The 26,935-nt window shown below is 45.6% G+C and overlaps 1 protein-coding gene across 27 annotated transcripts in view; it reads right to left on the bottom strand.

Moving 5' to 3' along the window:
- AIG1 (androgen induced 1) overlaps positions 1–26,935 on the bottom strand; it is a 448,408-nt gene that overhangs the window by 419,965 nt on the left and 1,508 nt on the right. Inside the window, exon 2 of one of the 27 annotated variants that reach the window (XM_075597135.1) lies at positions 2,853–2,925. The exons of 25 other annotated variants lie outside the window; for them this stretch is intronic. In XM_075597135.1, coding sequence (XP_075453250.1) covers positions 2,875–2,925 — 51 coding nt within the window. In that variant the 3' untranslated portion in view covers positions 2,853–2,874. Of the gene's footprint in view, positions 1–2,852; positions 2,926–22,796; positions 23,261–26,935 lie in introns of those variants that run through there. One more of the 27 variants, XM_075597133.1, reaches the window with a different exon arrangement.

Here is a 26,935-nt window from a genome sequence, read left to right as displayed (position 1 = left end):
GGAGCGGGGGGGAGAAAGGGGAGCGGGGGGGGAGAGCCGGTGTTGGCCGTGAGTTACATTTAGCGCTAGGAAAGGGGGGGGGTGAGGGGGGGAAAAAGGGGGGAAAAGGAGGGGAGGGGGACGGGGGAAAAGGAGGGGGGGACAGTGGACAGGAAGAGGGGACAGTGGCCGGGGGGAGGGGGGGACACTGGGCGGGTGGGGGGGGACAGTGGGCGGGTGGGGGGGGGGACAGTGGAAGGGACAGTGGACAGGAGGGGATGGGAGGGGGGGAGTGGACAGGAGGGGGGGGAGAGTGGACAGGAGGGGGGGAGAGTGGACAGGGGGGGGACAGGTGAAAGGACAGTGGACAGGAGGGGATGGGAGGGGGGGAGAGTGGACAGGAGGGGGGGGAGAGTGGACAGGAGGGGGGGGAGTGGACAGGGGGGGAGAGTGGACAGGAGGGGGGGTGACAGTGGACAGGAGGTGGGGGTGACAGTGGACAGGAGGGGGGGGAGTGGACAGGAGGGGGGGAGAGTGGACAGGAGGGGGAGGCAGTGGACAGGAGTGGGGTTGGTTTGCTTTAAATTGACGGTTCCCTCCTCTCCACTCCCCCTGTATCTTTCTCCGCTCCTGACCCCCCCCCCCCATGTGTAGCTCCGGTCCCCACTCTACAGTGTCTGAGACACAGTGTAACACACACACACACACGCACACAGACACACACACAGTGTCCCACACACACACTGTCACGCTGTGACACACACACACACACACACTCACTCAGTCACTCACACACACTCACCTCTCCTTCTGGCCACCGCCATGTTAGTTAGTCCGCGAGGGAGGAAGGGGTCCTTCCCTCCGCCGCCATCTTAGGTGCCGCGTGGCAGCGGTAGGCTGCCCTGGCCAATGCCTGTCCCCGCGCCAGGGAGGTGAGCGGGAGGTGAGGAGGAGGTGAGGGGGAGGTGAGCGGGAGGTGAGGGGGAGGTGAGGGGGAGGTGAGTGGAGCGGGAGGTGAGTGGAGGCAGCGGCAGGCTGCCCTGCCCACTGCCTGTCTCCGCGCCGGGGAGGTGAGTGGAGCGGGAGGTGAGTGGAGGCAGCGGCAGGCTGCCCTGCCCACTGCCTGTCCCCGCGCCGGGGAGGGAGTTGAGCGGGAGGGAGGTGAGTGGAGAGGGAGGTGAGTGGAGCAGGAGGGAGTTGAGCGGGAGGGAGGTGAGTGGAGAGGGAGGTGAGTGGAGAGGGAGGTGAGTGGAGAGGGAGGTGAGTGGAGCGGGAGGGAGTTGAGCGGGAGGGAGGTGAGTGGAGAGGGAGGTGAGCGGGAGGTGGAGGGAGGTGAGTGGAGAGGGAGGTGAGTGTGATGGGGGGGGGGAGAGGACAGAGAGGTGTGTGTGTGTGTGTGTGTGTGTGTGTGTGTGTGTGTGTGTGTGTGTGTGTGTGTGTGTGTGTGTGTGTGTGTGTGTGTGTGTGTCCCTGTGTGTGTGTCCCTGTGTGTCCTTTGGCCCGTCACTCCGCCTCAGGCCAATGAGAGGTGTGCGGGGGCGGGCGGGCCAAGGGACCAATGAGAATGCCGCTAGGGACGCAGACATACAGTGCTTTCAGAAATATATAGTAGATTGAAGCAGTGGTCTCCGGAACTGAACCCGATTAATTTCACCTCCGGAGACTCCCTTCTTCCCGAGATACCTATCTCCTTATTGGCTGCCGGTAGCCGCTCCGCTTGGCTAGCAGGGTTCACGTTATGGCCGCATTTCAAAGCCCCCACACGCTATGAGACAATAAGCAGCCGTGACACCAGTGTGGCTTTAAACTTTAAACCTCAGCCTATCAGCACCCCCCTACGGAGTTACGTATATCTGGAAGCCAGGAGTCGCAGGAGCTGAAATGAATGGGGTTCAGCTCCGAAGACCCCCTGCTTCAAAGCTGTTAAAAATGTAAACATTTTTAAACATCATGACTTGCTCCTTTAAACCAAACGATTCCAGCGAAAATTTCCAAGATCACCAGAGAACCTATTTTTAAAAAATGATCATGCCTTTTTTTATCAGTTAAATCTCTAATGTGGTATTTAATTCATTAGCACATTTTTATTAAACTTGTTTTGTTCTATAAAGTTTGCTCTTTTTCTCATTTTGAAGCATTTTGGGTTTTTTAACTAGTTGAATGAAATGTTCCATTTACATAGGAAAGATATTAAAAGTGAAATTGTACAAAGCAAACATATGTGACACACAAAGCAGAGGTGGAGGGAGAAGGGGAAAGGAAGAGTGAGAGATAATACATATACAATACATAGAAAGTTGCAGAATGGTATATAATGTAGAGACACCCAGAGGAGGAAGCATACCCTCAAATTAATTGGTTAGGACATTTTTGTTGTGCACACCAAAGTCCCTAGGTTTCATAGAAAAAAGTATTTAATTGAGCCTTCAACATACAGTAGCATGTCAGCTTCTCCATGAGAATAATATGCCCGATTCATGCCACAACTTATTGCAAACTTTTTAAAAAGACATGGCTTGGGGGGCGGAATATTTCAAACTTCTATCCTTTCGCAAAAGTTCAAAAAATGTGAATCAATTAACTTTTTTGCAGAAAATTTGAACTTTGGCAACAAATGTGATCATCTCTGTTTCCAGTATTTCATGCAGCGGTTACAATAACATAAAATTCACATCGAGCCTAACAAAAAATTCTGAAGACATATGGTACGTCTAGCAGGGATCATGTTATGGTCAGATGTGTATTATGCAGAACCAATGAGAAAAGCCATGTAAATCCCAGGAGTACTGTGGTGTTGAAAAGTGATTGCTGTTAGCTGCGTTGACATATTCTGGCCAGTCACTTTTTGAAGAGTACAAAATGCACGCACTTACAGACTCTTTAAGGCAGTGGAAATCAGTGAATCAAAAAGGTATTTTCCCTGCACACTCCCCCATTTAGAGGCCGCTAAAGAAAAGGAATTTGCCTTAATTAAAAGCAGCTAAATATTTGCTTTAAACATAGTTACATTTGTTCAAGGAATCACACAGGTTATGTAGAAAACTGCTCACCTATTGTTAGAAAGTCCTAAAACGGTAGGTGCAAGGGAGGTAGTAAACATATATTACACAAAGTGAACTCAAGAGTTCAAAAGTACCCCTCTATATGCACTCTTAACCAGATGTTTGTATGTATTTCTCAGAGATAAATCCCTTAGCCAGGAACTAAAAGCGAAAGGCGACAAAAAACAAAAAAGTTTTAATACATAATTAATTAATACACTCAAAATTTAAAATATGTGTCAACTAAACCCCTCAGAGGAGCGGTGGAGAACTGATAGGGATATGTCAAAGTACAATACCAAATACTACAAAGTACAATACCAAATTTTGGACACTATGCATTATTATAACCAATCTAACCCCGTTATATCTTTGGAGTCACCACATACATAGTAGGGACAAATTACTACATAACTATTAAGTACAATTTCATATGTCCGTGACTAATAGTCACCTGACTTGGACCCGGTCTGACAGGGTTAATACACAATACCGCAATGGCGGATTAAAGGCAGATCCCACAAGTACCCACGGACCAATAGGCATCCAGGTCCCACTATAAATACTAGGAACAGGATCGGAAGAGTAGACTCCTCCCCTTGAAGAAGCGCGTTACACGCGCGAAACACGTGTCGGTGTTACTGACGTCACGAGGGTGACATCACAGAGGAGCGACGGCGTTGCATGTGCCAGATGTCTACACGGCTTGTATACCTTCCTTGCCTCTGTCTGGGTTCGCCGTAACCCGCTTTCCTTTCTTCCCCTCCCACATATCTCTCACACCGGTGGCTTTACTGCTAAGTCTCTGCAGACGAGCCGCGTGTTGTTTCCAAACAGCTGCTTGAGTTACACTGTGCTATCATCCTACACACTGTTTTGTTTTGGGTTCGCCGCAACCCACTACAGCTCTGGTTTACGCACTACAAGTAGCTACTTTTTGGCAATGTCTGCACATCATATGTATCGGTATGAGAGTTAGGGAAGTGGCACTACCATTTAAAGGGACATTATTGTATGGATGGTTACTATTTCAAGCACCATTTCAGTGACTTGTACCCATTTATAAGGCTATGTTGCTTTATGTATGTGACACTATGTGGTATTAACTGTTGAGGCTATGATGGAGCCTTGGGTTTAGTATAATTGTGTTATTATTAGACTACCTAGTCATCCCAACGTGGGACAGCTACGAAGAGCTCTTTTACCTTGTACTAATACCTATTGCCTATTATATGTCACATTACTTATACAAGCAACTGTATCAATCTACAGCAACTACTGTGGACATCACATGTTGAATCTTTACGCAGGGGAAGATAGGGATATTCTCTGATAATTATAATATCAAGACATTTACTGTATATGACATATCCCTATCAGTTCTCCACCGCTCCTCTGAGGGGTTTAGTTGACACATATTTTAAATTTTGAGTGTATTAATTAATTATGTATTAAAACTTTTTTGTTTTTCGTCGCCTTTCACTTTTAGTTCCTGGCTAAGGGATTTATCTTGTGGCCTGAGAATTACATACAAACATCTGGTCAAGAGTGCATATAGAGGGGTACTTTTGAACTCTTGAGTTCACTCTGTGTAATATTTGTTCAAGGAAGCCAGCTGGATTGGTAAATTATTTACAATATATTGCTTTTTTGATCAGCTACTAGAAGCTACAACTTTAGCATGGCAAGTGAAAAACTGCACTTGGCAGTGGTGATGACTGTCAAACCTTCATCATGTTAGCTTTGGGCCCCAAAATCAAAGAAAACCCGCACTGTGCAGTCCACGCATGGCTGCCATGAAACTCTGTTTAGAAAATCCTACCCGCACTGTGCAGTCCACGCATGGCTGCCATGAAACTCTGTTTAGAAAATCCTGCAACAGATGCAGCGGCCGTTATTTGAACATTTCACGCGTTGTATCCTTTTGCTTACCGGGTCATGGCGCGTGATTTCATGAAATAGTCTCGCGCTAAGACACGAGATTACTAGTCTGTTGATCGAGTGCAGAAAATAGCATTTTAGCGAAGAACTGCACCCAAACAAATCAGAATCCAGCTAATTCAAAGAAATCAACAACGCTAAACACAGATGTGATTGGTGTGACTGGCCGCGTTAACACTAGCGTTCGCCGAGAATAACGAGTGAATCATGCGTGGAATACAGCAGACTTTACGAAAACGGCTCAGAGAAATGTTCAAATAACGACCGCTGCATCTGTATATATTGCTAGCAGTGTACTCGGTTTTCTTCAAACAGAAGAAAACACAGGGGGCCTTATGCAGAGAGCATCGTTATTTCGAAATTCGCCATTTTTTGTACAATTTCGCGCAGAAACCGGCAGAAAATGGCGAGTTCCGAAAAACGCGCCATTTTGTTTTTTCTATTGCTAAAACTCGCCTCGCGGCTGGCGAGAACCTCCATCTCGCCATTTTTAAAACTCTCCGAATGCAGAGAGGTGCGAACGGCATAAAGCGGCTGTTCGCGCCAAAAAATGCCGCGATTCGCGCATTTTTGCCGCGCCAGGAAAAGATGGCAAGATGGCGCTCGCCGCCTATAGTAAAGGGGAAAAAAAGGCGCGAATTTGTTTTTACACGTTTCTGAAGCGCGCATCTCGCCAATTTAAACTCGCCACACGCATCCATGTTAAACATAGCAGAATTCGCACTTTTCTGCATATGGAGAATAAAACTCTCCAAAAAAGCTACTTTTTATGAAATTCGCCAATTTTAAAATTCTATGCTCTCTGCATAAGGCCCTCGGTGTTCAAACAGGTGCTCTGACACGCTTTAATGCAAGCGACATTTGCCCCTTAAAGTTTTACTTCCCCAAAAATTTCAGAACCCAAACTTGTGTTAACATTTATTTCATTATACAGGTGTTTTCATTTATCAAAGCCTTGTGGCTAAAAAAAACAGCACCATTTAAATTGAATAAAACATCTTATTTGTACTAATTTTGTACTTTAGTACTGTTCCAAGCAGAAGGTTCTTATAAATAATACTTTTGCACAACATATTAAACACACATAAAAAAAAAACATATTATAAGTGTTGGAAATGTCTGTGTACATCCTACATATGAAAGGATAATTGTATGTATGTATGTCTTTATTTATATAGCGCCATTAATGTACATAGCGCTTTACAGTAGTAATACATGTGACAATCATATAAATAACAAATAATACAAATAACAGATCATGGGAATAAGTGCTTCAGACATAAAAGTAACATTTAGGAAAAGGAGTCCATTTTGGAGTCTAATTGGTACTGTAGGTTGGAAGAACGTATAGACAGTAGGAGGGCGTTCTGATAAGTGTGTCTGCAGGGGGCCAAGCTTTATGTATCATGTGTATATTATTAGCCAAGGTGCTACTCATATGCTTCTTTAAGCAAGTGTGTCTTAAGGTGGGTCTTAAAGGTGGATAGAGAGGGTGCTAGTCGGATATTGAGGGGAAGGGCATTCCAGAGGTGTGGGGCAGTCAGTGAGAGAGGTTTAAGGCAGGAGAGGGCTTTATATACAAAGGGGGTAGAGAAAAGGCATCCTTGAGCAGAACGCAAGAGTCGGGATGATACATAGCGAGAAATTAGGGATGAGATGTAGGGAGGGGCAGAAGAGTGTAAAGCTTTAAAAGTGAGGAGGAGAATTTAGTGCGAGATGCGGGATTTGATAGGCAGCCAGGAGAGTGATTTCAGCAGGGGAGACGCTGAGGCAGCTTTATAAAAGAGTAGAGTAATTCTGGCAGCAGCGTTTAGGATAGATTGTAGGGGAGACAGGTGAGATGCAGGTAGGTCGGACAGCAGGAGGTTACAGTAATCGAGACAGGAGAGAATGAGGGCCTGAGTAAGAGTTTTAGCAGTCGACAAACAAGAGGAAAGGGCGTAACTGTAATATTGCGGAGGAAAAAGCAACAGGTTTTTGATTGAGCTTTAGTATACCTCTACAATGAAATATTTCTGAATTAACTGCTGAGGAGATTCAAGGACTACCTGACTACCAAACAACAAACATAGAGAAGTGTGCTTCAATCATTTGTCATGCCATGGTCATATTTTAAACTGATGTAAATACTGTACATGCAAATATACAAGTCATTGTGTGTGAATGCCAACTGTTTGGATGCATTTGAAAGCATTTCATTTTCTCTATACCAATTTTAAAATACTGTATATATTCACAGCTCAAAATGGCATTACTAATTCAAAGCCTCTTTCTTATTATCTTATTATCATTAATTTTCCAGCCAGAGTAAACTACGTACTGTACATGTGGATGAATTCCCTGTTTCCAAATCCTGTGTAAATTGACTGCAAGTGAAAACATTAACCTTGTGAAAAATGTATCAGGGGAATTGATATTTCAATTAGCACCCATCAACAGAGGACTGATCACTGACTCAGACTTCAACGCCCCTAAGTGATTCTCCCAACTCAAATAAATGTAAATAAGAAACATCTTGTCAATGCAGGATTGCAGGTTTAGAAGAAAAACATGTTTGCAACTTGTAAATGAATACAGTGAAGTGTATAATGGTGCGGGCTCTCTCTATACAATGCAAGCTCTGCATAGCTCCTTCTTGGGTACTTATTCAATACACCGTGAAGACACATGCCCGTGCTGAAGAAGATTTTAACCACATGAATTATTTTTCAGCACTGGGAAGCAGCTTCACAGCACACTGAAAAAAGGCCTTAGGCCCAGATCCAAAGACGTCTTTTAAGTGACTTAACGAGATGTTACCCTAAGTTATGCCTTAACGTGCATCTTCAAAGCTCAGTAACGGTAGGTTAAGTCCTATTTACAGCGGGAAAAGAGTACTGCATAAAGTATAACGGACGTTAGTGCTAATGATATGCAAAACAATGCTTATCCACAAAGCTGTTAAAGTTAACACAGGGATTTAACCTGATGTTAGTTAAGTCATACCTCACATTCAGACCCTGAAATACTTGTATTGGTTTTGCTGGAGAGGAGAGAGAGGATACATATGGGACACAACAGTGGGCTGCAGCTAGCACCCAGAAGGATGGCCACTACCTAGATCTGGTTTTCACAAAAAACTTCTCTCTCTGACTTCTCCATTTCCCCCCTTCCTCTCTCTGACTATCACCTCATCTCATTTTCTCTCTCTCAAGTCTCCCCTTTTCCATCTCCATCTAGCCCTCGTTTCTGCAGATACCTGCGCTCTAATAACCTATTAGCTTTTGATTCCACTTTACACTCCTCCCTCTACTCTCTCAGCTCTGCTCCAGACCATGACAACCTGGTCAGGAACTACAACTTTGCCCTATCCTCCTCTGTTAAGCTATATGCCCCTCTTTCTCTCTGCCGTTCTCACTCTTCTAACCCCAAACCCTGGCTAGATTCCCACACGCCCATGCTGCGTTCCTGCACTCGTTCCTCTGAACGCCTCTGGAGCAAATCTCATACTCTCGCAGACTTCTTTCACTACAAAATTATGCTATCCTGTTTCAACTCTGCCCTCTCGCAAGCTAAACAAGCCTATTTTTCTTCACTAATCAACGCGCAGAAGTCTAACCTACAAGAACTCTTCTCTGTCTTTGACTCCCTACTCAGACCTCCCTCAGCTGCCTGTTCTTCCTCCATCTCACCTCAGGACTTTGCTGATTATTTCAAGGAAAAGGTGGAATCCATACTTCAGGACATCCCCACTGTATCCCCCTTCCCATCATACACCTCTTCCTAACTCTCCTCCTGCCTTCCTTGACTCTTTTTCCGCTGTCACTGAGGATGTGTCGTTGCAGATCTCTTCTCCCTCTACCACATGCCCTCCTGACCCCGTTCCATCCCATCTAAAACCTCTTGCTCCTGTTATCCCTATGCTCACACACATTTTTAACTCCTTCATCTACTCTGGTAAATTTCCCTCTTCCTTCAAACATGCAACAGTTATACCATTACTCAAAAACAGCAAGCTTGACCCAACCTGTCTTTCTAACTATCGGCCTGTCTCCCTCCTGCCTTTTGCCTCTAAACTCCTATAACGTCTTTTATACTCTCGCTTGCTCCATTTTTTCAACACCTATTCTTTCCTTGACCCTCTACAATCTGGATTCCGCACTGCTCAATCCACTGAGTCAGCCCTCACTAAAATAACTAATGACCTCCATGCTGCCAAAGACAGAGGTCTTTACACACTGCTCATATTACTCAACCTCTCTCCAGCATTTGATACTGTAGACCACCCTCTTCTCCTTCAAATTCTCCATACTCTTGGTAATCGTAACAAAGCTCTATCCTGGATCTCCTCTTACCTCTACTACCGTTCTTTCAGGGTCTCTTTTGCTAACACCTCCTCCTCTATTGATCTCTCTGTGGGGGTACCCCAGCGCTCTGTCCTCGGACATTTTCTCCTCACACATTCTCTTTAGATGACCTAATCACTGTAACGGGTGCTCACCACAAACAGGACGGGACTGCAAGGCTGAGGTGGGGATGTTAGAATACACCGACCAACAACCGCGCAACCGCGTCCAGATAGCAAAGTCGTAGTTGTGAAGCCGGGTATGGGTAGGAGAAGTTAGGATGGTCGTGATACTCGCCGTGGTCCTATTATCTGCTGCTGGTACCCCGGATCTAGGTCCTGCGGTAGGGAGAGACGAGGGATGGAAGCCGAAGTTGGTAAACAACAGTGAGTCTTGGGTCGACTCCTTATGGAGATTGTTGTGGGAGAATTTGGCCCAAGGCATGAGATCAGTCCAGTTGTCCTGGGAATCCAAAATGAAGCAGCGGATGAACTGTTCAAGTGATTGGTTGGTCCGCTCTGTCTGACCATTAGTCTGAGGATGATAGCCAGAAGAAAAAGGAAGAGAAATCCCTAGTTGTTTGCAAAAGGTCCGCCAAAATTTAGATATAAATTGAGATCCTCGATCCGACACAGTAACTTGGGGAACCCCATGAAGACGGAAGACCTCTTTGATGAAAATTTCTGATGATTTGAGGGGAATGAAATGGGCCTGCTTAGAAACCGGTTGACCACCACCAGAATGGTATTCCTGCCTTTGGATACGGGTAATTCCACAATGAAATCCATGGAAAGATGCATCCATGGGCATTCTGGAATCGGGAGGGGTGCAGTAACCCTGATGGCCTGTTACGGAGAGTCTTCTTTTGGGCACATGTCGGACATGCAGTGACAAATTCCTTTATGTCCTTACGTATCTCGACCGGGCCACCAAAAGGTCAGTTCCAGGAGGTCGATAGTTCTCCATGTACCTGGGTGTCCGGAGATTTTAGAAGAGTGACCCCATTCCAGCACTTTTCTGCGATAGGCTGGTGCGGTGTAGAGGCGTCCATCTGGAACCTCGAGACCCTCCGGAATATCAGACTGGCCTTGCGTGATGTCTTCTAATGTGTCAAAAGTGTTGGCGGAGATTATACAAGATGGGGGTAGTATGGTTTCTTCTCGGACCTCAGCCTTGTCTTCCACGAGAAATTGTCGAGAGAGAGCGTCTGCCTTCACGTTTTTTGACCCTGGTAAATACGAAATAATGAAATTGAAGCGAGGGAAAAAAAGTGACCATCGGGCTTGTCGCGACCCTAGGCGACGTGCACCTTCAATGTAGAGAATTTTCTTATGGTCCGTCAGAATAGTAACAGTAACACCCTCCTACTGTCTCTATACGTTCTTCCTACCAACCAATTAGACTCCAAAAGGGACTCCTTTTCCTAAAGTTACTTTTATGTCTAAAGCACTTCTTCCCTTTATGTGTTATTTGTATTATTTGTTATTTATATGAATTTGACGTGTATTACTGCTGTGAAGCGCTATGTACATTAATAGCACTATATAAATAAAGTTGTAGTGTGATACTCGGGCGCTTGCTCTAACCGTTGTTTAGTATTAGATATATATATCTTATTGGAAATAAGAAGGGTGTGGTACAACCTTTTTGATGTTCTCTTAAAAAATCCTCATGTGACTCAAAATACCCCACTAGGGTCTATCCCTGACCCTTGATAGATATGAAACACCAGAAGAGATGGGGGAGCACAATGTGAGAGGAATAAACTTTCTTTCGCTGATGGTCAATGTGGTATTTAAACCTCCATTGACCCCTCAGAGGAAGATCGGAAAACTCCTTGGATGAGGAGCTTGCGTATATAGTGTATGATCACAGGGATGAATAAATAAATAAATAAATAACTTACACGGCCTTGTGTAAGTTGTATCCCATCAAGGTTTCTTTCTTTCTTGCTTCTGGATGGTAATACTTCTTCCTTCCTGGTCCTTTTTCTTTCTTTACTTCTCTCTGCGTCCTTGATGCTTCTTGTTTCGATAGGTGGACTCTTCACTGTGGTTCGCCTCTCATATGGATGTGGATATAAACAATAAAGGAAGGCAGTTAGGCATATACAAACACAGGTCAGCTGCGGTAAAGGAATAAAGCAATATAATACTGCTTGTGTTAAATATTGATGGGTAATGTTCCACTCACACGGCCTAATGTGAGTGATCTCCTATCTCCGTATCTTTTTAGCGCCCGTATGGATAACAGGTCATCAGGCGGGTAGGCATACAACCACTAACCAGAGATCAAGAATACAAAAATGGTGGAAGGGAAAATGGTGAGATATATCAAAATACTCACACGGGCCAGTGTGAGTACACACTTGTAGAGGTATCTTTGATGCTCCAGTGGCTAAGGGCTGATGACAATCTAAAATTAAGTGACACTAGGCACTATGGGTAATGATAACTTTATTGGAACTAGCATGCATAGAAATCAGTAATAAACACTAATAAAAGGGTAAGGTGATGGGGAATAAAATCAAAGAAGCCAATAATGCTTCTAAAGGGGAAGATATAACAGCAAAAGGTAACTCTTGGTGGTTGGTGGGCACAAAGTCTCTTATCTCCGCGTCCGGATGAAGAGTGTTTCCACAGCACCTCTGGTTCCTCTCTCAATGCTGCACAGTTCCAGTGACAAAGAGCTACGCGTTTCGCCCTAAACAGGGCTTCCTCAGGCTCATGGAAAGTTTTATTAGTGTTTATTACTGATTTCTATGCATGCTAGTTCCAATAAAGTTATCATTACCCATAGTGCCTAGTGTCACTTAATTTTAGATTGTCATCAGCCCTTAGCCACTGGAGCATCAAAGATACCTCTACAAGTGTGTACTCACACTGGCCCATGTGAGTATTTTGATATATCTCACCATTTTCCCTTCCACCATTTTTGTATTCTTGATCTCTGGTTAGTGGTTGTATGCCTACCCGCCTGATGACCTGTTATCCATACGGGCGCTAAAAAGATACGGAGATAGGAGATCACTCACATTAGGCCGTGTGAGTGGAACATTACCCATCAATATTTAACACAAGCAGTATTATATTGCTTTATTCCTTTACCGCAGCTGACCTGTGTTTGTATATGCCTAACTGCCTTCCTTTATTGTTTATATCCACATCCATATGAGAGGCGAACCACAGTGAAGAGTCCACCTATCGAAACAAGAAGCATCAAGGACGCAGAGAGAAGTAAAGAAAGAAAAAGGACCAGGAAGGAAGAAGTATTACCATCCAGAAGCAAGAAAGAAAGAAACCTTGATGGGATACAACTTACACAAGGCCGTGTAAGTTATTTATTTATTTATTCATCCCTGTGATCATACACTATATACGCAAGCTCCTCATCCAAGGAGTTTTCCGATCTTCCTCTGAGGGGTCAATGGAGGTTTAAATACCACATTGACCATCAGCGAAAGAAACTATATAAATAAAGACATACATACATACACATATTACAGGGTCTGGATGGAAGTAACGTCATTTTATATTTGTTATTTGAAGCTAGCACAAGGTTGTGCTAACTTAACATGGCGATAAGCCTATGCTTATGGGACATACAACAACCATTGTTTTTGCATATAATTAGCTTTGTGGATATGCGTTAAACTCAGAGAAAATAGCGTCCCTTGTTGATTTAAATAATGACCCACCTATGACCTCTGTGGATCTGGGCCTTAGAGAGAAACAACTTTAAGCAGCATTGCAACATTGCTGTTGTTTTCTTACCACTGGTAGTCTACACTTACAATGGGCACTTATTGCCATAGCCAGTCAATGATGGAAAATGTATTTATAACATTACTGGCAATGACGCTGCTGACAGCTATATCGCTATCTCAGAGATCCTAGGTATTTTATGCTTAATACCTTCCCGATAGTAAGGGGGGGAAAAGCACAATAAATAGTGATTGCTGACTTAAAGTAACCAAATTGTGTATACTGTTGCCATGCCTGAAAATTAAATTTTCTATACTGTCCAATCTTTTTCTCTTCCAAACCCCTTTTTCTCTTCCAAAGCCCGCCCCCGTCCCGCCCCCTGATGGCGCGCTGTGTAAGGCCAGGGAAAGAAACCGCTTTCCCTGAGCCTCAGCGTGCCTCAGCACGTTTGAGAGGCACTATGTCCCAGGCCTTAGATTTGGAAGAACTTAAACTGGTGGTGGATGTGAGAGTCTCCGTTAGGTTGTTCCAGTTTTGGGGTGCACGGTAAGAGAAGGAGGAACGGCCGGATACTTTGTTGAGCCTTGGGACCATGAACAGTCTTTTGGAGTCAGATCTCAGATGATGAGTGCTGCATGTGGTAGGGATGAGGAGCTTGTTCAGTTAGCTGGGTAGCTTGCCCATAAAGAATTTAAAGGCAAGACAGGAAAGGAGAACTTTGCGCCTAGACTCGAGTGATGACCAATCTAGTTCTTTGAGCATTTCGCAGTGATGTGTGTTGTTGTTGCATTGGAGAACAAAACGACAAATTGAATTGTAGAGGGTGTCAAGTTTGCTAAGGTGGGTTTGAGGTGCCGAGCCATATACTATGTCTCCATAGTCAATAATTGGCATTAGCATCTGCTGTGCGATACGCTTTCTGACCAGGAGACTTAGGGAGTATTTGTTCCTGTAAAGTACCCCTAGTTTGGCATAGGTCTTGGTTGTCAGGGTATCAATGTGCATCCCGAATGTTAAGTGGGAGTCAAACCATATGCCCAGGTATTTAAAACTAGTGACAGGGGTTAGGGTGGTGTTAGTGTTGGTTCTAATCTGGAGCTCAGTCACTGGAAGCTTTAAAAATGTAGTCTTGGTCCCAAATACCATTGTTACAGTCTTGTCAGTGTTTAAAAACAGTTTGTTGTGGGAAATCCAGTTTTCTAGTCTCAAAAAGTCAGACTGAAGTATGTGTTGAAGGTCAGAGAGGCTATGGCTGTGTGCATATAGGATTGTGTCATCTGCATACATGTGTATGGAGGCTTCCTTCCAGCTGTGGGAAGATCATTGATGAACACTGAGAAGAGTAGGGGCCCCAGAACAGAGCCTTGCGGGACACCACAGGTGATATTCAGGGGGTTGGAGTTAGAGCCTGAGATGGACATATGTTGGGATCTACCTGATAGGTAGGAGTGAAATCATTTTAAAGCATGCTTCCCAATTCCAGAGCTCTGGAGTTTGTTAAGCAGGATAGCATGATCCTAGTATCAAAAGCTTTTGCAAAATCTAGGAATACTGCACCAGTGAGTTGTCCCCGTTCCATTCCACACTGGATTTCATTGCAAACTTTTAGCAGGGTAGTTACGGTGGAGTGTTTGGGGCGAAAGCCAGATTGGAATTGGCTAGGGAAATTTGTCTTGGTATAGTAATCGCTTAATTGGGAGTGGACACATTTTCCCATGACTTTGGATAGAATTGGGAGAAGTGTGATTGGCCTGTAGTTTGAGACAGTGTTTTTGTTCCCACTTTTGAAGATTGGGACAACTCTGGCAGTTTTCCAGGTCTTAGGGATATGGCCTGCAGACAGGATAGAGTTGACTATGGAAGCAATTGGTTTGGCAATGACTGGGGCACCAAGTCGTAGGAACCTGGATTGTAGTAAGTCAGGTCCACATTGGCTGCTTAGTTTTAATTTGAGGAGCGCTTGTGTAATCTCCTCTTCGGATACTGGGCCAAATTGAAAGTTGTGAGCAGTGTCGGGAGGGGGTGGGGCTATGTGGGAACTCCCAGGATGAGATTCAGGTTTGTGGTTTGTGTTGCGTTTCGCTAATAAATTAGTGGCACACCCCACAAAGTAATCATTGAATGTATTTGCAATGTCAGTGGGTTTTGTCAGAGTAATATCCCCCTTTGTGATATTACTTGGTTGATGATGGTTAGAAGGCTGGAATATATTGTTGATAACCTTCCAGAAGTTAGCTGGGTTTGATGTATTCTGGTGGAGATTGTCAGATTAATATTGTGCTTTTGCGTGCATTGTTTGCCTTGTGCACATGTTCCGCAGGCATCTGTAGTGACTGAGATCCTTGGTAGTGCCAGTTATTTTGTAGCTTTTCCACAAGGTATCCCTGAACTGGTAGAGTGCTATAAGGTCAGTTGTAACCCATGGAAGGTGCCCCCCCCCCGTACCCTTATTTTGCGTAGTGGAGCATGGGTATCGCAGAGTTTTAAGAACTCGGATTGGAAATAGTCGAGCGTAGAATCAGGGTCGGGAATTAAATCGATTCTGTGCCATGCAAATGAGCATACAGTTATATTTCCATTATATATATATATATATATATATAGCAAATGCAAATATAACTGTATGCTCATTTGCATGGCACAGAATCTATTTAATTCCCGACCCTGATTCTGCGCTCGACTATTTCCAATCCGAGTTCTTAAAACTCTGCGATACCCATGCTCCACTACGCAAAATAAGGGTACGGGGGGGGGCCCACCTTCCATGGGTTATATATATATATATATATCAAATGGAAATATTCCTGTATGCTCATTTGCATGTCTTAGGCAGGTCTGCAACCCCGCCTTACACCATTATCACCCAGCACACAGCACTTCCACTGCAGCCAGGGATTCTGGGAAATTACATGCAAATGGGCACACAATGTCACCTTTTGCTTCAAAACCATTTTAACATGGTTCCCTATAGGCTTAAGCTTGCTGCATGATCACAGCTTTAAGCACAGCCAGGGTTACGATGCATAGCCAGAAAACCCACCCACAGACAGCCGTTTCGACCTTAATGGGTCTCATCAGTGTGGGGTTGGTTAACTGGCTATGCAATGAAGCAATGAGGATGGAGTTTAACATACTTAGTTAAGTTATGGTGGGTAAAAAAAGTGACAAAAACCCTCCACAGCAAAGCATATAGCAAATGGAAATATTCCTGTATGCTCATTTGCATGTCTTAGGCAGGTCTGCAACCCCGCCTTTCACCATTATCACCCACACTTCCACTGCAGCAAGGGATTCTGTGAAATGACATGCAAATGGGCACACAGTGTCACCTTTTGCTTCAAAACCATTTTAACATGGTTCCCTATAGGCTTAAGCTTGCTGCATGGTCACAGCTTTAAGCACAGCCAGGGTTAAGATACATAGCCAGAAAACCCACCCCGTTTCGACCTTAATGGGTCACATCAATGTGGGGTTGGTTAACTGGCTATGCAATGAAGCAATGAGGCAATGAGGATGGGTATATATACATGTGTACATACAGGGCTAGAAAGATCTACTTGTTCAGGACGAGTGGAAAATTGGTGGGGACATATGGACAATGGCTGCTGCAGAACATCTTCAAGAACAGAGCTCTCAATCACCACTCTGCTTCTAGAAGTTGCACCATAAAGTCTTGTGCAGTCATATGCAGTCATATGCAAGGCATTGTGGGGCGTGACTTTGGGAAGCAGAGCAGTGATTGACAGCTCTGATTCGAAGACATTGTGCAGCAGCTGGAGACTTTTCTGCACCGGCACCCAACAGTGAAAGAGAAAGAGAAGTATATATGGATACACATATTTGTGTGTGTGTGTGTGTGTGTGTGTGTGTGTGTATGTATATATATATATATATATATATATATATATATATATATATATATATTGTTACATATTGTCACAAACATGCAATGTGGTTTTAATTGCTGCAAGCTATATAGCTAACATAAATACACACATACACATCATTAGAAATAATTTTGCAAGTTTTTCAAATGTGCAGAATTATAAATACCCTCTAGTACAATCATTTGGGCCACCTGGTTTGATAATTATACCGCACAGAGTTCTAAGGGGAAATGTACCTTTCACCATTTATCACTAAAAAGGTCCGTTGATTTTCCCCATTTGAATGCCACGTTTGCATGCTATACTGCTGTGTGACTGCACAGCAAGGTAAACATTTTTTGGATGATTCATATAATCCAAAAGGCTCTGAGTCTGTCAGAGTGGGAGTGCTTGTGTCCTATGCTGCATGCAAATTTTCAACACTTTGCACAGCATTCGCAAGCAAATTAAGGTCAAGCACATTTTCACAGCGTGTTGTCTTATTTTCTTGGTGATCTCAGAGGAACAGCTAGTGCAGACCTTTACATCTGCCTTTGTATATGGTTAATAATTCAATCCTGTTAACAAGAAATGTTTACAGATTTTGACAGCATAGTTAGCTATCAGAAACATATACCTTCAGAACATATTTACTCACAAACGCTAAACCCCATGAAAATATTTTTCACACCAATTTTCCACAATGCTGACTACATGTTAAGGGACAATAAGTATACCGACAGCAAGTGTCATGCTCAATTTTGCAGTGATTGGTACAGCAGATAAAATGAGGTTAGGGAATGTCATAACTATTACAGATGTAGCAGGCAGTGTTACACCTGTTAACGTGGATTAACACACAAAATAATGTGTTAAATAACACGAGTTATCTCCTTAATCATTTTTTTCAACAGCCCTATCGGTAAATAATGCACCAGCCGTTATTGCGTTTATGGGTGCAATAATATCTGCTCCATCTATACAGCTAATGTAAGTGCTTGCCACACATTGCCCCACTGTACAAAGCACGTGCAAGTATGTCTTAGGAAATAAGAATTGTGGCAAATATTTCTTGGGTGCTTTAGCATACAAAATCTAGGATAGTACTTCAGTAAATAGCTGTATGTGTAACAATGTAACAGAGTAAAAGAGTACATCTTTAACCCTTTAAGTGTCAGAGGGGTCGCAGCACCCGAGTACCGCGGCTCCTCTGGCACAGTGCAGTCAAGTGACCGCGGCGGCCATTTTGCAGCAAATGAAAGAGGAGTCCTCCTCCGTTTCTTCAGTGGGCAGATCGCGTCCTGCACTCCATGGGAACTCAGCACGCGATCTAAGTGGCAAATAAAACTTTCTGTTGGGCATGACGTACAGTAGCCACTAAGTCATGGGGCCTCCGAAGTGCCAGTCCCCAAAAGTTTATCACTGTAAAAACTATGCAGAGTTCAGTATGGAATAAATTTGAAACGGGAAAGATGATTTGTACAAAATGACTCCATCTTGAAATAATATTTATGTATACATATCATGGATGTAAAAATGTGGCGCCTAAAAATGTCATCCTGGCTCCTATGTTGCCGTGTAGCACTGACTGACCTGTCAGTCACAGCCTCGACCGGCAACAGCGCAAGCTGTTCAGTATTATGTTAGATTGTGTCCTTTTGATCTCCCTTTCGTGCCACAAAATACCCAGCCTTATGTGAAGGGGCAAGTTACTGTGAAAAAAAATCCTGTTAAGATGTACTGCCCTATTAAAAAAAAAAGTATTTAATAAAATATCAGCCTAGGTTTAAACAGCTACGGAAAAAAGATATAGTAGTGTCAACCGTTTGATGATTCAAATGCAGATATTCAATAAATGCATAGAGAAGTCCAGCTGCCAGAGTTCATAGAGGTGATTCAAAGTCCTCCACCAAATGTCAATCAAGGAAAAAAGGAGTCCTCCGGCGCGTGGTTATACTCGTGGTTCCCAAGATATGTCGGGAAAAAATAAAGCAACAAACCACAGAAGAGGGGTGATTAGAATGAAATTAATGTGCAGCTTAATGTAGATTGGTATTAAACAGAAGAACACTTACATAGATATCAGATCCATGAAAAGGAGATTCTTCTTAAATGTGCAAACGACCATAGGCATATGGCATTGAAAGGATTTTCACTCTGGACTCCACATGCCTCTCCCTTGTATCTCAAGGCGTCGGTGCGGCGTCTGTCTCGGCGTAGGAAGTGACGTCAGCTGTCGGCGTCAGCGTTGGACTCGCCCGGGCTCGTGCACAGTCCTGGTTGCTCCCTTCACTGACCTCCTGCTTCAGCTCTGCTCCTGCACATGTGCATCGGCAGTAGTCCAATCCTAAAGCCAGATAGAGCTTTCTCCTTCCAACTACGGTGGCCTGGATGGTCCAAATTCTGTCAAACGCGTTTCGCCTTTGGCGTCCTCAGTGACCTCTGTATATTGGGTTGCTTCTGGTCAAACAGATGTAAAACTGAAATAACCCTTTGTTGCTTAGAGGGACCAGAGGTGCATTGTCTTCTGGCAGTGAAAAGGTTAAATTCCTCCCACAGTACAGCTCAGATTATTTATATTTGTTTGTTAAATTGTGTGCACCATGTGAAATCTGTTGAGACCACATCAATCTTTATCACTGGAGATTAATCAGCCTTAAGAACAGAAAGAAAAAAAAAATATATATATATATATATATACATGTAGAGGTATCAGTACCGTGTAAGCTTTTGCTTGCTTCATTCATTGTAACATCGCCGGAAGAAGAGATCAGTGTATCTCGAAAGCTCGCACAAATAAAAGCATTTCGTTAGCCACAAAACGGTATCATCTATTTATTTTTTGATTATATATATATATATACACATACATACACACAATATATATATATATATATATATATACTAGCTGAGAGACCCGGCGTTGCCCGGGATGTAATGTTCCCGTTCCTCTCTCTCCTCCCCCCTCTCTCTGTTTGTCCCCCATTCACATCAATCCAGTCCCCCCCCTCCCTCCCTCCTTTACAGCTTCATGTAGCGTGTGTGCGTCAGTCACTGTGTGTTTGCTCGCGCGTCAGTGAGTCTGAGGCAGAAACACAAACACACACAGACTGACTGACGCACACACAGTCAGTGTGTGCCTCAGTCAGTGTGTGCGTGCGTCAGTCAGGCTTTGTGTGCGCGTCAGTCAGTGTGTGCGTGCGTGCGGCAGTCAGTCAGTGTGTGCGCGGGGGGCGTCAAAGGCAGGGGGGGGCGTCAAAGGCAGGGGGGGGCGTCAAAGGGAGGGGGGGGGGCGTCAAAGGGAGGGCGTCAAAGGGAGGGGGGGCGTCAAAGGGAGGGGGGGGGGCGTCAAGGGGGGGGGCAGTGGACAGGAGGGGGGGGGCAGTGGACAGGAGGGGGGGGGCAGTGGACAGGAGGGGGGGGGGGCAGTGGACAGGAGGGGGGGGGGCAGTGGACAGGAGGGGGGGGGCAGTGGACAGGAGGGGGGGGGGCAGTGGACAGGAGGGGGGGGGCAGTGGACAGGAGGGGGGGGGGCAGTGGACAGGAGGGGGGGGGGCAGTGGACAGGAGGGGGGGGGGGCAGTGGACAGGAGGGGGGGGCAGTGGACAGGAGGGGGGGGCAGTGGACAGGAGGGGGGGGCAGTGGACAGGAGGGGGGGCAGTGGACAGGAGGGGGGGGGCAGTGGACAGGAGGGGGGGGCAGTGGACAGGAGGGGGGGGGCAGTGGACAGGAGGGGGGGGCAGTGGACAGGAGGGGGGGGCAGTGGACAGGAGGGGGGGGGCAGTGGACAGGAGGGGGGGGGGCAGTGGACAGGAGGGAGGGGGCAGTGGACAGGAGGGGGGGGCAGTGGACAGGAGGGGGGGGCAGTGGACAGGAGGGGGGGGGCAGTGGACAGGAGGGGGGGGCAGTGGACAGGAGGGGGGGCAGTGGACAGGAGGGGGGGGGGCAGTGGACAGGAGGGGGGGGGCAGTGGACAGGAGGGGGGGGGCAGTGGACAGGAGGGGGGACAGGAGGGGGGACGCAGTGGACAGGAGGGGGGACGCAGTGGACAGGAGGGGGGGCAGTGGACAGGAGGGGGGGGCAGTGGACAGGAGGGGGGGGCAGTGGATAGGAGGGGGGGGCAGGGGGCAGTGGACAGTGACACACACACACACACACACACACACACACACACACACACACACACACACACACACCTCAGTTGATGCGCCCTTTCTCAGTTCCGTTTGGCGCCGGAGGTGGGGAGCGACACCTACCTGTACTTCCGGGCGCCGCCACCGTCTGACTCGGCGCCGCGAGGGAGGAAGGGGGTCCGCCATCTTACGCGCCGCGTGGCAGCTGCGGGAAGCGAGGTGATTTGGAGCGGGGAGGCGGGAAGCGAGGTGATTTGGAGCGGGGAGGGGTGATTTGGAGCGGGGAGGGGTGATTTGGAGCGGGGAGAGGTGATTTGGAGCGGGGAGAGGTGATTTGGAGCGGGGAGAGGTGATTTGGAGCGGGGAGGGGTGATTTGGAGCGGGGAGAGGTGATTTGGAGCGGGGAGAGGTGATTTGGAGCGGGGAGAGGTGATTTGGAGCGGGGAGAGGTGATTTGGAGCGGGAAGAGGTGATGCCGCTGGGGAGGGGGAAGAGGTGATGCCGCTGGGGAGGGGGAAGAGGTGATGCCGCTGGGGAGGGGGAAGAGGTGATGCCGCTGGGGAGGGGGAAGAGGTGATGCCGCTGGGGAGGGGGAAGAGGTGATGCCGCTGGGGAGGGGGAAAAGGTGATTTGGAGAGGGGAGAGAGGGGAGAGAGGGGAGAGAGGGGAGAGAGGGGAGAGAGGGGAGAGAGGGGAGAGAGGGGAGAGAGGGGAGAGAGGGGAGAGAGGGGAGAGGGGTGTGTGTGTGTGTGTGTGTGTGTGTGTGTGTGTGTGTGTGTGTGTGTGTGTGTGTGTGTGTGTGTGTGTGTGTGTGTGTGTTTATTTATTTTTTTGGACCTTTGGCCCGTCACTCCGCCTCAGGCCAATGAGTGGTGTGGGGGGCGGGCCAAGGGGGTGGTGTGAGTGTGTGAGGCCAATGAGAGGTGTGCGGGGGCGGGCGGGCCAAGGGACCAATGAGATTGCCGCTAGGGACACCGGACATCCAGCAGGCAGGCATGCATGCATGCATGCAGGCAGGCAGGCAGGCAAACATACAGTGCTTTCACTAATATAGTATAAGATATATATAAAAAGTAGATTTTACCAGATTGGAGTCCGGAAAAAACGAGACAGCACACAGTCCAGTAGAAGTCCCTGAGGAAGGTCACGTTCAGAGGACCGAAACGTTGGAGGTGGTGCCATGTTACTTTGAATACAGCTTCATTGGAACTACTGGACTGTGTGCTGTCTCGTTTTTTCCGGACTCCAATCTGGTAAAATCTACTTTTTACATGTGCATATGGGGCAAGCATCAGCATCTTACAATTGTTTACAGTGTGCCAACTGAGTGTGATTTTTTCATATATATATATATATATATATATATATATATATATATATATAGAAACCCTGTCTTCCCATAAGAAAAGGCACAAAAGCAGCAACACTCAGATAAAGCAAAAAGACATGTATTAGCAGTTACAAAACAGCACACTATAAACCCAACCCTTCCTCAGGGGGGTGCTGTCCTGCCTAGGACTGAAACGTTGGGTTTATAGTGTGCTGTTTTGTAACTGCTAATACATGTCTTTTTGCTTTATCTGAGTGTTGCTGCTTTTGTGCCTTTTCTTATGGGAAGACAGGGTTTCTATATTGATTTCTATGGAGCATGCACCTTGACTTTACATTTGTTGCTTGGAGTGCTGGCTGCTGCTTTTTGTTTTATATATATATATATATATATATATATATATATATAAAAAAATATATATATATATATATATAAACACACATATCATTTGTAAGACGCATCACCTCTACTCTTTTAAGTCACGTTGATCTCTGCTTGAACATTTTTATGATAAAAGCATTTGACAAATTATGCCTTTATGTATTTACTTCTTTATTGCTGACAGCTCATTCATTAATTGCATTACTCAAAGTGATTCACCCTTTTACCAATGAATACATGCAAAACAGTACAGCTCAAACAACCTTGAACCGTCTTACCTGACCAGAGGAGTAATGAATCATTGTTTTTACATACATAATTTCTATAACAGGTTCACTAACAGGAGGCAACATCAGGTCCTGTGAGAAACATTTACACACAATACATTTCCTGTCTATAAACACGATTACAACTGCTGATGTATCCAAAATCTTCTTTTTTGAAGAAACTAGAATTCTAGCATGAAAACAAGTAGGAAGCCTTTGATGTGTTCAGCGTTTATGCACCCACTGTATAGCAGTGTCTATGAACAATCTACCAAACTTTTCTTCAAGACACATCTGAAAGAAATGCCAATTACAGAGTTACAAGTTATAGGAACTCTATACTTTCAACTGCCAACTGTTCAGCTAAGTGGCTTTGGAGTGTAGAACCTGGGTCAACATACAGTATGATGACAGTTCCTCTGTAATTAGGGAAGTTACGTCTTCAGCTCCTGTAGACATCAAAACTGAACCCTTTGTGACAGTGACGCAGGCCTGCAAAATTCTCTTTACTGCTTTGTGCATTATGTGAATTGTAACAAAGTGGCTCCAAAACATAATGTTACTTTAAGAATGTTCTCACTTTAGACATCATTGCAGTTCATGTACACAAGAAACAGTATGACTGGTTCCAGTGTGAATGAATAATTGTTTATACATATCCACCTTACAAATTATTTTCTATCAGCAAATATGATACCATTCACCATCATCAACAGCCACAGCTTTATTTAACTCGTATAATATAGGTATTTATATAACCTGTAGGCCGGACCGTGCCAGACTGCCCATGGCTGTGTCTTGAGCCCACGCATACACATGGTTTGTAACCCCCTGCTGGCCCAATAACCGGCTCAGCCACCATGGTAATACCTACCAACCTGGCATTACACCATCTGCCTGAAACAACCCAGGGCATTAGCCCACCACCTGCCCAAGGGCCCAGTCTGGCACGCACAAAATCCCCCGCCACAAGGGAGAATATTTCAGGCCTTAAATTAGTCTCGTCCAACCCCCTATGCCGTGTTATACCCCACTGTCTACCACAAAAACCCTCCTTACACCCGGGAACAACGCCATCAATGTACCCCAATCCCGCTCCGTCTCGTGACGTAAGTACAGTGTCCACAGCTGAAAAAGCTGTTACCCCCCACGTGGAGAGAACACAGAACACCTGGGCACCCAACCGCTGCCGATTACACAGGACATCGGAGAGGATGTGTCCCCGGATAACCCTCGTGCTGAAACGAATTATGAATTTAAATCGGTTAAAAGAGCCAACATCTACTCGCTACTAATCAACATATACAACCCAGTACGGAATGAATGCGACCATCTGTACCGCCGCCATGCTCTACTGTGCACCTGCCGCTAGTTCGGGGATACCGCCCACCTCGGGTGCTACCCCTTTTCCCTCTCTGCCCTTCTGCTTGCAGAAACACCTGCTAGCCGCATGGTCACCACCACATGTTGAGCACTCGTGGCTAAACTTGCAGGTTTTGCTGAACTTGCATGCGCTGTCATTAAAAAGCCAGCACAACTCGTGCTTACATTCAGCCGATGGCCCCGAGTTATGCGAAACACCGGCCACTGACCCAGAGGGACCCGGGCCACTGAGGCATCATTATGGACAGCCACAGATCCATATGCTTATAATGCCATCTAACCTTCTCATTCACTGACACGTGCTGCCAAAAAGCCTCATCATAAAGCAGCCACACACACCCACCCCCTCATACATCTGGTGAGCCTCCCAAATGGTATCCATATAGCGAATTAGTGCTGTGCACTTCCACAGCTCTTTCTCCACAGTTATTGTGGCTAAAATGGCATACCCCTCTAGCCAATTCCAAAACGTCTTTGGATTAGGATCCCGGTCCGCGTCCTTATCTTTAGAGCTATCCAACTTCGCCTTAGCATCCTTATACCCTAGCAACAGCAAAGATATTTATATGTAATCATCTTTTTTAATCCACTCCTTAACTGCCTGAGCCAAATGCAGACCTAGAAGCCCTGCCAGGCACATACTTACGTCCCTATAGCTGTTATCATCTACCCCTTTCTCCTCACCCTTAGATTTGTCGTCCGATCTCTCTGGATGGATACATCCGCAGCTGCCTTTCCCATTACCAGAGGCACAGCAGGGGCATTCCCAGACACTGCAACCGCCCACCTTTACTACGGCATCACCCTGACCTTGAACTGGTACCCATACCACAGCTACTGAATTAGTCCCTGACGCTCCCAATTACCGCCTGAACCAACCAGTCATGGCCGCCCCTGACCTAGGGCTTGTGCTAACTAATAGTGAACATATGGAAGTATCAACGTGGAAAATTTGTACTTTCTGCTTCTGTCGCCTTTCTATCTTTGAAGGTGCCATTCTTGAACAGAGAAGCTGTGTTTGGTTTGGTAACATAACGTATCTGAGTTGTTTTTAAATGTTAAATTTTTGAACATTAGAAATGTGAAAGATGAATTCAAAAAGCAGTGCGGGGGATTTTTTTTTTCCAAATCACTTTGCAAATCAATTTTTCCAAATCAATTTTTTTCCAAATCACTCTATTGCAAGCTGGGAACCGAGCAGAATAAAAATGGCATATCTTGTGCTACAGAGCAAGCATTCCAGCCTAATGGTTAAAGGGGCAATTTAGCTGTGAAAAATATTCTATAAACCTGACAATGTATGGAATAGATTTCCTTAACCCTTTGAGTGCCTGGCATAGCTGCTACGTCATGGTTTCTGGCACGATAAGTGCCTAATGACGTGGTAGCTACTTAAAAATATATATAAAACCTGTTCCATTAGCGGCGGATGGAAGGAGGATGATTCATTTCATTCAATTTTTTTCAATATGGGAGGTGTTGACCCCAAAACATATATAATGGCGGATCCCAGGCAGTATAGTGGGTTCATGAGTCCATGTAGGGATGTGGAGACTGCTCACTTAGTAAGGCCCAAACTGCATCTTAGCGTGGGTGGTAGAGCTGTCAATTACATCAGGAGCTTCCAAAGTCACTCACCGCAATGCTTGCTTCAACAGCTACAAGGCATTATGGGGCATGAATTTTGAAGCGCCCGCATTGATTGACAGCTATACCACCTATGCTGTCTGCACACACTGAGGTGCAGTTTGGGGCCTTATTAAGCGTAATCCCCCTACAAGCTCAAGACACTATACTGCCTGGGATCAGACAAACAGTTTTGTTAGCAAAAGTCAGAAGACTAAGATTTATTAATTAGGGGTTCGCGTAACAAATATTTTCTAGCAGGGGGTGACACAAGGTAAAAAAAAAGGCTGGAAACCACAGTCTTAAAGTAAATATAAATAGTATGCAAAGAAAAGGGCGACCAGCTTGGACTACTGCTTTAGACCGAGCTTATAGTGCGCGCGACGGTGACGTGATGGATGATGTCACCCGTCGCCGTCACCGCTAGCAAAAGCTGTCATTCGCTTTGCAGCTACGTCGCAAGCGACCTGTCCATTGATTGGTTCAGAGGCTGTCAATTGTGGCGACAGCCTCTGAAAAATTAAATTTGACCAGCTTCAAAAATTTGCACCGTCAGCGTCACGTCGCGCTTACTATAAGAACACGCGACGGCGGCAATACATATGTTTTGTCGCGACCTCGCGTCGCTGTCACTATAAGCGCAGCCTTGAACATCCATAAAGCAAAATGATAATTTTGTTTGTATATTTAACAAAATAAGGCAGTTTTTTTCTGTTGAGACTCTGAAAAGAAAACAACATGCTGCTCAGCACACAGGCTCTAATTTACTAATCGGTGATAAGGTAAGGTAAGGCGCCATAATGTGCCAAACCGTGCTGCTCAATTTATTTTACATATATTTTCCCCCTTTTTGAAACAATCCCCGGAGCTACCCCGCGGCTACAAAGTGCCTCAGTCCCTGAAATATTGTATTCTGAGATTCCCATGCAAGAATTCTTCTACGGGATAAACATTTTGGCA

The sequence above is a fragment of the Ascaphus truei genome, chromosome 4 (assembly GCF_040206685.1).
Source record: "Ascaphus truei isolate aAscTru1 chromosome 4, aAscTru1.hap1, whole genome shotgun sequence".
In the NCBI taxonomy this organism is placed as follows: Eukaryota; Metazoa; Chordata; class Amphibia; order Anura; family Ascaphidae; genus Ascaphus; species Ascaphus truei.
This window is presented reverse-complemented; position numbering and strand designations above follow the sequence as displayed.